This window comes from Cannabis sativa, chromosome 1, assembly GCF_029168945.1.
Source record: "Cannabis sativa cultivar Pink pepper isolate KNU-18-1 chromosome 1, ASM2916894v1, whole genome shotgun sequence".
NCBI lineage: Eukaryota > Viridiplantae > Streptophyta > Magnoliopsida > Rosales > Cannabaceae > Cannabis > Cannabis sativa.
The window spans coordinates 22,827,350-22,841,590 of NC_083601.1; the positions used below are offsets into that span (position 1 = coordinate 22,827,350).

A 14,241-nucleotide genomic window follows, 5' to 3' on the forward strand; every position below is an offset into this window, starting at 1 on the left:
CAATGACAAAAAATGATTTGCACAAGGGAATGGCCGTTAGTCTTCATCGTCGCTCCTCCTTCTTAAGTTATCGATTTGCACAAGGGATTAACCATTATTCTTCTAATCGCAGAATCTCAATATCGATGATCAATCCCAATTCACAAAAGGAAACCCAAACCCCAATCTCGATGATGAAGAACGAGCTGCACAATGGAATAACCATGAATGAATCGAAACCTCCTTTTCAGTTTTAGAATATGTAAAATCCATCGCCCACACACCTAGATCTCATCCATCCTTCTTAAAATGCCTCCTTTTGAGGGTTTAGCATCTCCTCCGTACATTTCAGAGTCTAACATAGTCACCATTTATGTGGGTGGCCATCTCTTTTAGACAACAAAGCAAATCCTTGCTCTCGCCGGACCTAACTCCCTCTTCGGTAGAATCTCCGATTCATCTTCCCATTAAGGTGTTTTGTTCGTTGATCGAGACCCCGACTTTCAGAACCGACGGCAAGGTCAAACTGAAGGAATCTGTGCTAATGTGGACCTCGATTTGGACGGAATTCAAATTCAGCTTCGTGCTTGATTGGCAGGCATGGATCTTACTACTTAACGAGTTAGGTTGTGTACATTAGTATTTCTATTACTTGACTCTGTTACTAATTTTATTACTCATAGGTAATGGGTTGCCTATCAGTACTAATATCCTCCATATCTTTGTATTAAGTATTATAGTATTTGCAGGTGTACTTGCATTAATGGTACCGAATATAACAAGAATGACTTTTCTTTGACTTTATTTTTTGTTTAGGCACCTCCATCAAGTCATTGCTATGCTGATTATTTATTTATTATTGTTTTTTTCATTTATGAAAAAAATCCTATTTTATGTATGGATGAATGTATGAGAATAGTATTGATGTGAGCAATTGAAGGTTCAATGGCATTGATAATTGCAATAGAGCAATCATGCTTCTTGGCCAACAACCTTAGACATTCTTAACAGTAAGTTTATGATTTTTTTTTGTCTTATTTTCTTTTTCCTTTTTGAATTTAATTTTCTTTCTAATTGAGTTTTCAATATCTATTTAAGACAGGTAAAATTTATTAATGCAAAAAATAATTTGTTCGGAGATTGCTTAGTTGACATGAAAGATTGGGGTCCTTATTTTTGCTCTGCTCTTAATGTTCTTGGCATGATTATTGTTGTCATGCTGAACTCCGTCATATTAATTTTATAGAGATAATTGTACTTGGGAAGGTATGCAGTCTTCAAACTTGATGCTATTAATGCTAAGAGTCTGTATAATTAATAAAATGATTTCATTTTGTTATTGATGCTAAATGAATATGGAAAATGGGTTCAGTTAAAGGTTTAAAGAAAGTTAGGAAGATAGTGAAAGATTGCATCCAAAATAAAATGCATCCTGTGTACCATATTAAGGTACATATTTTGGTAATTTTACTTATATATTGTCGACTTTTCATACTCAACATCTTGCTTCTCATTTTGTAGATATTGATGATGAGGAAAGAGCTTGAAAAAGAGCATGCTCTTGCAAATAACATTTCAATATTAAATTTATTTACAATTTTATAATTATATTAAAATTGATTTTAATACATTAAAATAACATTTAGAATCTAAATATTTTTTTTTTCAAATTAAACGCAAGTATTCCCTAAACAAAAATTATAGACGAATCTAAAAGTATGCCGAAACTTCAAATAAAATTTACATTACGTGACATGGCACGTAAAATTCACCTAGTATATATATATGTGAATATGTAATATATGGTTGGTGTCTATACACATCCTCGATCCACAACTTATGTGCATATCATGTATAAATCATACCAATCCCATGGCTTGATAATAATGACGAGACCTTTTGTGCATATGATCATTTTTTATATGAATAATAACATTTATGGATATATATATATATATGTATAGTCACTGATCACCTATTTTTTTACAGAGAGAATTTTCACCATTAATTATCACACCAACAAATTGAATTTGATTAGGATATACTCGACTGAACCTACATCTTTTTTTTTAGTGTGCAGTAAGTAATCAATCAACTTCCTTATATTACTCTCATTTCTTTGGTATGAGAATCTACACCTTATGATAATTTTGATGGTATAATAATTTCTTTAAATCTTATATTCTTCTCTTGGGTTATGTATCACATGTCGACTTATTTTCAGAAGTCTAGTGAACTAAAAGAAAATCATAGGGATTTACAATAAATTGGACGGCATAACACCATAAAGATTTATATTATTCTCTTCGATTATATATCACATATTGACTTATTTTCTGAAATCTAGTGAATCGAAGAGAATTATAGAAATCAATAATGAAATTGACAGCGTAAAAATATTAGTTTTTTCCTTTCCCTTTGATTATATATCACATCAACTTATTTTCTGAAGTTTAGTGAATCAAAGGAGATTAGAATGACTATTTGCAGTAAACAAAAATAAAGAGAAAGAAGAAAGAGAGGTAGATCCATTTATGAGTCTTTGCTTACCTTGTAGAGCTTGAAAAATCACTTGGAATAATGCATTTTTTTTTTTCGTATCAATTGCCAAAGATATTTTTTTCAAAACCCTCTTTTCCTTTCTTTTTAACCGTTCCCCACCCTCTCTCTTTATAGCCAATTTTTTTATTATTTTTTTTGTTGATAAAATCCACTTAATCGTGAAAGTGGTGGAGGTGGAGAAAATATCTCCTTAATTTTTTCTTCTTTTTGACTGACCCATTCCTATAATAATAATAATAATAATAATAATAATAATAATAATAATTATTATTATTAAAATTTTATCGTTCAACAATAATAAATCATTTTATTTTTAATATAAATAAAAAGTCACCCATAAATTTTTCATAAACCAATAATTCTATTATATAAACACATTTTATATAGAATAGATACTACCATTGATGCTCTAACTTTTCTTTGTTTAAGTGAGTAAGTGATCAAGATAAATGTGAATGGTCACGGAAATGCTTTCTTTTCTTTTGCTATGGTTGTCGTCATCGTATTATCAGTACACAATGCATATGAATTTTATTTTATTTCAATAATTAATTACAAATTACACGTGTATATTATATTGTTGTAACACCTTCATTCTTCTCAGGTCTCTTTCTTGATTCTTCCCCACCCTAATTTCTATTTAATTTTTTTTAATTATTACTTAAAAGAAGTTATTTTTACAGCTTCGATTAATTCCCAATTTCACATTCACCCTAACAAAAAAAAAATCCAATTTCTTGTTTATTAATTATAGTTTATATTCTAATTCTAATTTACAGCCCTTCGGATAATTAATCTAAATAATATCTCATATATAATATAGGTGCGAATATGATCTTATTTAAAATACATATTATTTCTATAAATATATATTATATGAAATTATAAAGTATATACCTTAACTTTTTTATTCTTAGTTTTGTTATTCCAGGTAAATCATTTAAAAAGGAATTATTCCTATCTATTTTTATTTTAAAATTTATTGTCGCTCTTTTTTTTTCATTAGAAAAAAAATAACAAAATATGAAAGTACACGCAAAACAAATGTGAATTACTGGTTGGTAGGGGTGTACATCAAACCGCTCAAACCGCTCAAACCGCCCGCACCACACCGCACCGCAAAAAAAATGCGGTTTGAAATTCTTCGCGGTGCGGTTGCGGTTTGAATTTTTCCCAAACCGCGCGGTGCGGTGCGGTTTGCGGTTTTGAATTATTAAACCGCGATTCAAACCGCACCGCACCGCATCTTTTAAAATTTCAATTTTTATATTTATTTTATTAAGCCCATACATATGAGCCCAACCCAAGCCTATAAATCTTAGGGCAAAATCCATAACTCTTCACAAACCCTCTCTTCTTAGCAACAAACCCAAGTCCATACATGTGTATTAAAATTTGGAGTTGGAAGTTTGTGTTTGTTTTATTTTTAATCTATTGATGTAAGTATGTTAGTTGTACATTTATATTGTTGTTAGAACTTAATTAGTTTCAAGTTTGTTATTTTGATTTAAGTGTGTTGTTGAAACTTTAAAAAGATTATTGATTTATTGTTGTTGTTATAACTTTTATTAGTCTCAAGTTTGTTGTATTTTCTTAAGTGTTTTGGAATAATTATATTAATGATAGTTTAATTATTTTATGATTATTTCAAAAAAAAAAAATTGTGATAGTTCAAACCGCATAAACCGCAAAAACCGCACCGCACCGCATCATTTTTTGCGGTGCGGTTTTTGCGGTTTTTTAGTATCGCGGTGCGGGTGCGGTTTGGAAAATTAGAAAAACCGCATGTGCGGGTTGGTTTGAAAAAATTGTTAAAAACCGCACAACCCGCACCGCGAACACCCCTACTGGTTGGTAAGGTAACACACTAGAAATGATTTAAATTTACTGTCTGAAATTAGTGACTCTTAACTAAATATATAAAGATTACACATTTTTTTTTTTTGCCCAAAAGATCACACGTTAAACACAGTAAAGTAAAATTTAACATGTGTGTTAGCATGTAATTGTTATTTATTTACATTCTAAAATTTCAAAAGATATTTAAATTAGTTGAAGAAATAGGAAATGTTGTAAGAAAAAGAGAGAAAAGAAACGATTACTTGTTCCAATTGACATCGACTCCGAAATCTCTGATGAAGGTTTTGACTAGATTGACACATTCACACGTGGCAAATCCTATATGGACGTTTGTGCATGAATTTTAAAGCCGTCGTTTTCGTTCTACTATTTTATCTACATCCTCACATCATTATTTTTTATTTTATTGACAAAAATAATGAATCAATGATATATAAATGAAAAAGCCGTGTATTTTATAATTTGGATTTATCCTAATTTTAATCTTTCTCTGATTTTCATGCCACGATTGTGTACACAATATATACGGATAGTTATTAAATGTTATAATGGCGACGTTCTGAAGATTCCTTATATATTTTTCGTCTTCATCTTGTTGATGACTGTATGTAGCATTGGTGATTTGACCCTTGATTTTATCCCATTTTCTCCTCACAACAACAACTATATTCAAATTGTCAAAACACCCTTCTATCTCCATATTTCAGACACATACAGAAAAAATAGGGAACCGTTTTCTTATGTGTATGCAGAATAAGCGAAAAGGAGTTACAACACATACGTAGAAACCAAAGATAATAACGGGTAATGCAATGATCTCTTCTTTGATTTACATTATATGATCATGCATCATATATATCTCTTAATCCTGATGTTTTTTAAGAGCAGGGAAATTAAGCGATGCTGGGAAATGGGGTTGTTGGGATTCTTTCAGAGTCTTCAAACAAGTGGGAGAGAAGGGTACCTTTGACCCCATCTCATTGTGCTCGGCTCCTTCATGGTGGCAAGGATAAAACTGGTATTTCTCGCATAATTGTACAGCCATCCACCAAAAGAATCCACCATGATGCTCTTTACCAGGATGTTGGCTGTGAAATATCAGACGACTTGTCTGATTGTGGCCTCATTTTGGGTATTAAGCAGCCTAAGGTTTGATTTTAATTCCCAATCTTTCTTAATTTGCAGAGAAGCAGGATTCAAACTTACTCAGGCACAATTTTTTATTTTTTTTCATAAAGATTAATTTTGTGATTTTTCTTAATTTGAGAGAGACCAGTGTTCCTACTTACATATATTTGTAATAATTTTTTAAAAGATACATGTAGAAGTTAGGGGGACCATAGCATATTCCATTTGATTCTATTCTCAATGAGTATAAAGTTGACTTTATTGTTTATACTAAAAAGTTCATGGTGCATGCTATTACACTAAAAAGTGAACTTAAATTGAGACCATGAAGTTCTTTGAATATTTTAGTGTAGATTTAAGGAGTTTGACATGTCATGTTCTGTTTTTGTGCAGATAGAGATGATTCTTCCTGATAAAGCATATGCATTCTTCTCACACACTCACAAGGCCCAGAAAGAAAACATGCCATTATTAGACAAGGTATCATTTGTTGTGTATAATTTGATTGAGTCTTTGTTGTGTGTTGACACTTGACAATTTAATGTATGCATACAGATCCTAGCTGAAAGAGGGTCATTATATGATTATGAGCTAATAGTTGGAGAGCATGGGGCAAGGTTGCTTGCATTTGGGAAATTTGCTGGTAGAGCTGGCCTAGTTGACTTCTTACACGGGCTTGGACTGCGTATGTACCATTTTTGGAAAGTCTGGCACAGTTTAACTATTATTTAAAGCCATTTGTTTAGTCTTCATTGTTTTTTTTCGTTTTCAGGGTATCTGAGTCTTGGATATTCAACACCTTTTCTTTCTTTGGGTGAATCTTATATGTATTCATCTTTGGCTGCGGCCAAAGCTGCAGTAATTTCGGTGGGTGAAGAGATAGCATCTCAGGGCTTGCCAGCAGGAATCTGTCCTTTGGTTTTTGTATTTACTGGCTCAGGAAATGGTATTTTTTAACATTGAAACTTACTCCAATTTCACCACCTATTGTAACCATATTCTATTCTATTCTATTGTGTTAATGCAAATTTTAAATAAATTTTGTGCTATGTAGTTTCTCTTGGAGCACAAGAGGTATTTAAACTTCTTCCTCACAGTTTTGTGGATCCGAACAAGCTTCCAGAGCTATTTAAAATGGTTAGTTTCAGGTTACATATGGTCCAACCTTGCCTATCTATAAAACAATGTCAGAAATTAAATTTTCTTGGTTTGTAATTTATATATGTTTCTTTTGGTAAAGGGTAAGGATGTATCTCAACCAGCAAGGGCATCAAATAGGGTGTTTCAAGTTTATGGCTGTGTTGTCACTTGCCAAGACATGGTTCAAAACAAGGATTCAACAAAGCCATTTGATAAAGTACGTTCTACATTATCGAATCTTGTTTCTGGGCTATCCTCATGTTGATAGTATAAATATGTAGTGTATTAATTTACTTGAGAAGAATTGTGTTGGTACATTTTCTCTGTTTCCAAATGGAAACTTAGAAATATTATCTATTGCCTCACTTTGAAATGATTTGAATATGTAAGCATTGCAAGTTGAAACAGTCTAATAACTCAACATTCACTAGCCTCAAAGCTGTTGTATATTATTGTATGTCAGGCTGACTACTATGCACATCCGGAACACTACAACCCTATTTTTCACGAAAGAATCGCCCCGTATGCGTCTGTAATTGGTACGCCCTTGATTTCCACCATAAATCCTGAATAGGTTCTAGCACATTTCATGTTCATACTCATGTTCATGTTGAGGCAGTTAATCTTGGAGGCATGGTTTTAGTATCAATATATCATCTATATTGATATATGTTTGGTTTGTGATGTTTATTTTGTTCTTAAAGTCAAATTGTATGTTTTCTTGGGCAGTGAATTGCATGTACTGGGAGAAAAGATTTCCTCGATTGTTAAGTAATGAACAGCTTCAAGAGTTAATGAGGAAAGAATGCCCTCTTGTTGGACTGTGTGATATAACTTGTGACATAGGCGGTTCACTAGAATGTGTCAATCAAACAACTTCCATTGACTCACCTTTTTTCAGGTTTAGTTATTCTGTCACATAATTCAAGTTACACTATTTTATCAATTATGCTATATTCAAGAGAATCATATAATAAACCATGTTTCTCCTCAGATATGATCCTTGTAACAACTCATACTCTCAGGATTTAGAGGGTAGTGGTTTGATATGTTCATCTGTTGACATACTTCCTACTGAATTTGCAAAAGAGGTGCAGTGTTTCAACATAATCAAATTCAGTGTTATTTCAAGGAAATTATGTGGTGATAACTTTTGATGATTTAAAATTGCAGGCTTCTCAACACTTCGGAGATATATTATCTGAATTTGTGGGATATTTGGCTTCAACAATAGACATTAAACAGTTACCTTCACATTTAAGAAGAGCTTGCATAGCCCATAGAGGAGTGCTTACTTCCTTGTATGAATATATTCCTCGTATGCTAAAATCCGATACAGAGTAAGCTTCAAAATCTCTCTTCATTAAAATAAGCTCAGTTCTGATAATTTTGGTTTCTAGTCATTCCAAGTATATATATACACACATTACAAGGTTCTGCCTTTTCAAAAAATGCAGGGAAATATCAGAGAATCTTGAAAGTTCCCAATCTAACAAGAAGAAATACAACATACTGGTTAGTTTCCCCTATTTAAATTACAGCTTTCACTATTTTTATCTTACCCAGTTAGGAAAATAATAATCTTTGTAAAAATACTGACAGGTGTCCTTGAGTGGTCATCTATTTGACAAATTTCTGATAAATGAGGCCTTAGATATCATTGAAGCTGCAGGTGGCTCCTTCCACTTGGTCAAGTGTCAAGTGGGTCAGAGTTCAAAAGCTATGTCATACTCAGAACTTGAAGTTAGTAGACCTTTCATAAGATTGATTATTTGATATTTATTATCTTTTTGTTGTGGTTTGTTGATAAGTCTTTTTCAATTTTGTCTTGTATTCACAGGTTGGTGCAGATGATAAGGCTGTACTGGATCAGATTATTGATTCTTTAACTTCAATAGCTAAGCCAAATGAAAACAATGGATTTTTAGATAATCAAACAAATAAGCTCTCTCTGATAATTGGTAAAGTCCAGGAGATGGAAACTGAAAAGGAAAATAGAACAACAGAAAGGAAAACTGGGGTTCTAATTCTTGGAGCAGGTCGGGTCTGTCAACCTGCTGCAAAGTTATTAGCATCCATTGGAAGCACTTCATCACCTCAATGGTATAAAACATTTCTTCAAGATGATTCTGAAGAGCTTAATGATGTTCATGTAATTGTTGCTTCTCTTTATCTCAAGGATGCTGAAGAGGTAAAAATACAAACCTATTTTCTGTTCATTTCTAATTCTACACTATTTGAGTTCAAATGAGTGTAAATGACTGAAATTGAAGTAAATGGATGCAGACCATTGAAGGTATTCCAAATGCAACAGCAGTTCAGCTTGATGTGCAGGACCATGTTAGTCTTTTCAATTATATTTCTCAGGTAAGAAAGAATCACAAAGACCATTAACCTTAAATGATGTGAATCACCAATTTTAATCTGAGTGGTTCCTCTTGTTTTTGTTTTCTCATGCAGGTCGAAGTTGTCATAAGTCTTTTGCCTCCTAGTTGCCACATCATTGTAGCAAATGCATGCCTTGAGGTACTAAGGCATCTCATTATTGTTTTCAGTGAGAAATATATGTTGAAAACATTGAAGAAAAAATAGTAGCATGATAATTTTCAGTATGAGTTTTCATAAACAGCTGACTGCATTGTTTTTCTGTCAATGGACACAGCTTAAAAGACATGTTGTCACTGCTAGCTATGTTGATAATTCTGTGTCAATGCTAGATGAAAAGGCAAAGGATGCTGGTATAACAATTCTGGGTGAGATGGGCTTAGATCCTGGGATAGGTAAATACTCTTCTGCTATGTTCTAATAGATCAATTCATTAGCTGAATATCTAAATAAAGAAAGAGAAATTGGATGTTTCAGATCATATGATGGCAATGAAAATGATTAACCAAGCACACGTTCATAAGGGGAAAATCCGGTCATTTAATTCTTACTGCGGGGGACTCCCTTCACCAGCAGCTGCAAATAATCCATTAGCATACAAATTCAGGTATATCAAGCTATTTCCATGTATTAATCTGTAGTGACATTCTACTTCCACCTTTAGCTTTCCTTTCTATGGAAGTTACTAACTTAGAAACTATTTAGTTGGAATCCTGCAGGAGCTATTCGAGCTGGGCGAAACCCGGCTACCTATAAATCTAATGGAAAAATCATACATGTTGATGGTAAGTTTTAGAAAATCACAGCTGAGATATGAACAAAACACCAAGATAATTCTTTCTTTCCCAGTGGAAATATACAAAATGCAATTTCATATTCAAATTTGCAGTACATGTTTGCAGGAGAAGATTTATATGATTCAGCTGAGAGACTGCGGATACCTGATCTTCCAGCTTTTGCATTGGAGTGTCTTCCAAACCGTAATTCTTTAGTTTATGGAGACTTGTATGGAATAGCCAATGAAGCATCGACCATATTTCGTGGAACACTCCGCTATGAAGGCAAGATTTTATGAGTTTGTTACTCTTAATCTATAGAAGATTAACTTAAGCATTTGGTATGTATGTTTATATGTTATGGAACTTATGAAGTGTTACTTTGTTTTAGGATTTGGTGAGATAATGGGGACACTTGCAAGAATTGGTCTTTTCAACACAGAACACCACCCCCTTCTTAAAGATGGAAAGAGACCTACATTCAGAGCTCTTCTGGTAGAGCTTCTCAAGATTGATGATGATGGTTGTTTAAAAAGAGAAGAGGACATTGCTGAAAGGATTTTCAGGCTTGGATATTGCAAAGAAAAACTAACTGCAGTAAAGGCAGCCAAAACTATCATGTAAGGGTCTCTCATAGAGAAATTAAAGAGTTCTACACTCAATAAAGACAATTTAAGTGATTGTAATCATTGTTATCTTTTGGTTTAGATTCTTGGGACTCAACGAGGAAACAGAAGTTCATGTCTCTTGCCAAAGTGCATTCGATGTTTCCTGTCTTCGCATGGAGGAAAGATTAGCCTATTCCAGCACAGAACAGGTAAAAATGAACCTTATAAGCCAAACCAAAACTACATACTTTACTCATCCCTCTTTTTAAGCTCATAGTCTCATTCATTTTCCCAAAACTGAGAAAGCTAAGTCTAATCTATGGTCAGGATATGGTGCTATTACATCATGAAGTGGAAGTAGATTTTCCAGGTGATCAACAGCACACTGAAAAACACATAGCCACTTTATTGGAATTCGGAAAGACTGAGAATGGAAACACCATTACTGCTATGGCCCTCACTGTTGGTATCCCTGCAGCCATTGGAGCATTGGTACCTTGTTTAAAACTCTTCCAATCTCTCTTGTCTACATACTCAAAAGCTGAGAGATTTTCTTAGCAATTAACCCAATTTTTTTGTAGCTCATTCTTGGAAATAAGATAAAGACAAGAGGGGTTTTACGGCCTATTTTACCTGAAGTATATGTACCAGGTAATGACAGTATATGTACTTAAATCGTTTAAAAACTACAAGGTTTCCTTTCTTCCAAGACTTGAACTATTAACTAAACTTTTTTTTGGTGTGTCAGCTTTGGATATCTTACAAGCCTATGGTTTCAAGCTGATAGAGAAGACTGAGTGATCAGAAGATTGAACGATCCAAGACTTCCCAGTTTTACCATACTCTAATTTGTAAATATTTAATTTACAGTGAACCCCACATGGCTAATAATACCTCTTGTAAATGTTTTACCTCTAATTATTTAAATAAAAGGGTAATCTGAGAGTATTAGCAAAATGATTTGTGTGTATATTTAATCCACACCAAACCTAATCATGTAGTAAATATATATTATATATAAATATGTGCCAGTACAGGGCTCAAGAAACTTTGTTGAGCATGGTGTTAGGTTGTTACCCCACTGTTTTATTCGAGTTATGAACTTTATTTCTTTAATCATAATACATAATAAATAATTGTTTTAGGATCAATATTATAGTAACTCCTTCTGTTCTCACTCTTCTCGCCATACAGAACAGTAGTATTGGTCGTTTCAGGAATTTTGTACATATTGTTTTGTATGGCAATTTTTTCAGATACTGGAGGTAAAAAGATATTGTCAAAGCTTTTCAAAATTTTATTTACTTGCTAAAAGGCTTCTCCAGAATAGACCCTGCACTGCATATCCCCTGGGGTCTGTAGGCTGATTTGTTTGACAGTCATTCTATTTGATGGGTTTCTAAACATAGGCTTTGACCACTCGTACACTGAAGGGATTCCTCTTGATCTCGAAGAAGGATTACAAGAAAACCTCCAATGTATTTTTATATTTTCGAAGAGGATCAAAAATCTCTACATTATTTAAAAATATATTATTTTATTTTATTTTTATATTATTTTTGCTACTTTTATTCTAAAATGATTTTGTATGATTTTTTAAAATTATTAAAATAATATTATATTATTATTTAACTTACTTTATAATAAAAAAAAAATAAGAAAGAGAAGATATTTTTTTTTTTTGATGGAAAAGAGGGTGCTAAAGCACCCAGTAGATTAACGAACCAAAACAAAAACTACATCAAAGTAGCAAAGCTACAAACGTTCAAGGAATCAAAACAGACAAAGAAAACAAGAACACAACAACAGTAGGAATAAAAGCTACTACAGAAACTAATACAAAGCAAACAACTACTACACCATTGCCAAACCACTCCAACTCAGACACAGTCAGCAAAGATTACCCAGCATGTTCTCTCCATTCCACATAATCGTTCAGCACGTTTCTGTCAAGGCTAGCAAGATGGATGATCCCCACAGTGCCAGTAGAACAGGCCCACTTTGCGATATTATGAGCCATAAAATTGCCCGCCCTCGGCACATGTACAATTTTCCACTCATTCAGCGCGCTGCAGATACTACGGAATCGACTGTGAAGATTGGCTAAGTTGAAGTTAGCTGCACCTTCGAATTCTGCCGAAAAGGCATTCACCACCCTCAGATTGTCACTTTGGAAAATGACCTTCCCCATTTTTCTTTCCACCGAGAGATCCGCTGCCATACAAACAGCGTGCGCCTCAGCAACCTTTGGGTCTGAAACCAGAAGATTTTCCGCTTTTATAGTTAAGATTGACCCCTTCTCATCACGAGCCACCGTAGCGATCACAGACCCAACCTTACTCATAGCTACATCACAGTTACAACACATCCAAGAGACCGGAGGGGGGGTCCAAACACAAACCTCCTCCACATCCCCAGTGGCTACTAGTCTATGTTCAGAGATTCTTCGATTCAGATGGAGAATAAGATCCCTCACAATTGATCTATCTCCACCATGAATTATGCTATTCCTTTCTTTCCACATTGTTTCAACTATACACAGGCCTACGATTAAGATATCCTCAAAAGAGACATTAGGAGGCCGATTATGCCAAGTTTTGAACCAAGTGCACCAATGTTGCCATTCATGAACATCAATTCTGTCCACCCTCATTCCCAGTCCAGAATTAAACCAAAGAGCGTTAGCAAGAGAGCATTCCCATAAAAGATGGAAGGCGGTCTCCATTCCCTCACCAAAAATTGGACAGCTCACATTAGATAACTCAATAAAATTAGCTAGTTTACCTCTAGTTGGGAATACATCTCTCTCCAGTTGCCACCAAATAAGCTTTAATCTTGGGTGAATTCGAGATTTCCAGATTAACTTCCAAGTAGCAAACGTTGCATCATTACGACACCACCCCAAGATTATCTTACAAGCTGATTTGATTGAGAAGTCCCCATTCGATTCTCCCAGCCAAAGCCACCCATCCGGAGTATCTTCTTGTGGCAGAGTAATATTAAGAATGGCCCTGGCATCCTCTTTGTCGAACCACTCCCTGACCATATCCACTTTCCACCTAAAATTCTCATCCACAAATTGGCTAACCCAAGCTACACCATGTGTTGCATCCAATAGAGAAGTCGGACGCTTAGTCGATTGAGGGACCCAAGGGTCAAACCATATTGAAGTCTCTTTACCATTACCAATCTTCCTGCATAAACCTTCTGACAGAAGAGAGCGAGCTTTGACGATAGCTTTCCACAGCCCGGAGTCACCACTTACACTCTCAATATCCAGAAATTGTCTGTGTTTGAGATACTTTGCTTGCACAATGCGTCCCCAAATACTTTGATTATCCGTTAGAGCTTTCCAACCCCATTTCAACAGAAAGGCTTGGTTAATGGTTTCTACCTTTCTAAACCCAAGACCTCCTCTTAGTTTTGGATGACAGAGAGAGTTCCAAGAGATCGTATGGATCGTCTTTTTCGAGTTTGTATCACCCCACCAAAAGTCCCTCAATTCCTTATCCACTTTCCGAGCAATGGACTTTGGAATAACATCTGAAGCTGCCACATAAGTAGCAATTGATGAACCTACTGATTGGATTAGACACGCCCTTCCCGCTTTCGAGAGTAACCTTGATTTCCAACTGTTGACCCGTTGCATCACCTTATCAACTAAGAATTGGAGATCCTTGGTCCTTTTCCTTGATCTAAATAGAGGTAGCCCCAAATAGATAGAATCTTTGCTCATTTTTTTCATTCCAAGCATATCTGAGATCTCCTTGGCCAAAGGAACCGGGACACCTTTAGTGAAATGG

At 34.3% G+C, this 14,241-nt stretch overlaps 1 protein-coding gene across 2 annotated transcripts; it reads left to right on the top strand.

Annotated features, from left to right (window-relative positions):
* Positions 1–4,870: 4,870 nt before the first annotated feature.
* On the top strand, positions 4,871–11,395 carry LOC115705496 (alpha-aminoadipic semialdehyde synthase). Of its 2 annotated transcripts, none has more exons than XM_030632835.2 (25): positions 4,871–5,205; positions 5,285–5,550; positions 5,923–6,009; positions 6,085–6,214; positions 6,302–6,475; positions 6,584–6,666; positions 6,770–6,886; positions 7,133–7,208; positions 7,399–7,570; positions 7,664–7,760; positions 7,843–8,009; positions 8,127–8,184; positions 8,272–8,412; positions 8,510–8,860; positions 8,956–9,036; positions 9,130–9,195; positions 9,332–9,449; positions 9,532–9,661; positions 9,760–9,839; positions 9,957–10,115; positions 10,222–10,450; positions 10,539–10,647; positions 10,766–10,930; positions 11,020–11,089; positions 11,187–11,395. In XM_030632835.2, the coding sequence occupies exons 2-25, from the start codon at positions 5,302–5,304 to the stop codon at positions 11,237–11,239; spliced, it is 3,162 nt and encodes a 1,053-aa protein (XP_030488695.2). In that variant the 5' UTR covers positions 4,871–5,205; positions 5,285–5,301; the 3' UTR covers positions 11,240–11,395. The 2 variants fall into 2 exon arrangements, with proteins under 2 accessions (XP_030488695.2, XP_030488694.2); XM_030632834.2 differs by having other exon boundaries at positions 5,290–5,550.
* Positions 11,396–14,241: the final 2,846 nt, after the last annotated feature.

Excerpts from the sequence above, each read along its gene's own strand:
- LOC115705496 (XM_030632835.2), top strand. The coding sequence starts at position 5,302 with ATGCTGGGAAATGGGGTTGTTGGGATTCTTTCAGAGTCTTCAAACAAG. Across the intron at positions 5,551-5,922 it reads TGGGTATTAAGCAGCCTAAG|ATAGAGATGATTCTTCCTGA; the intron begins GTTTGATTTTAA and ends GTTTTTGTGCAG. Across the intron at positions 9,840-9,956 it reads AAAAATCATACATGTTGATG|GAGAAGATTTATATGATTCA; the intron begins GTAAGTTTTAGA and ends ACATGTTTGCAG.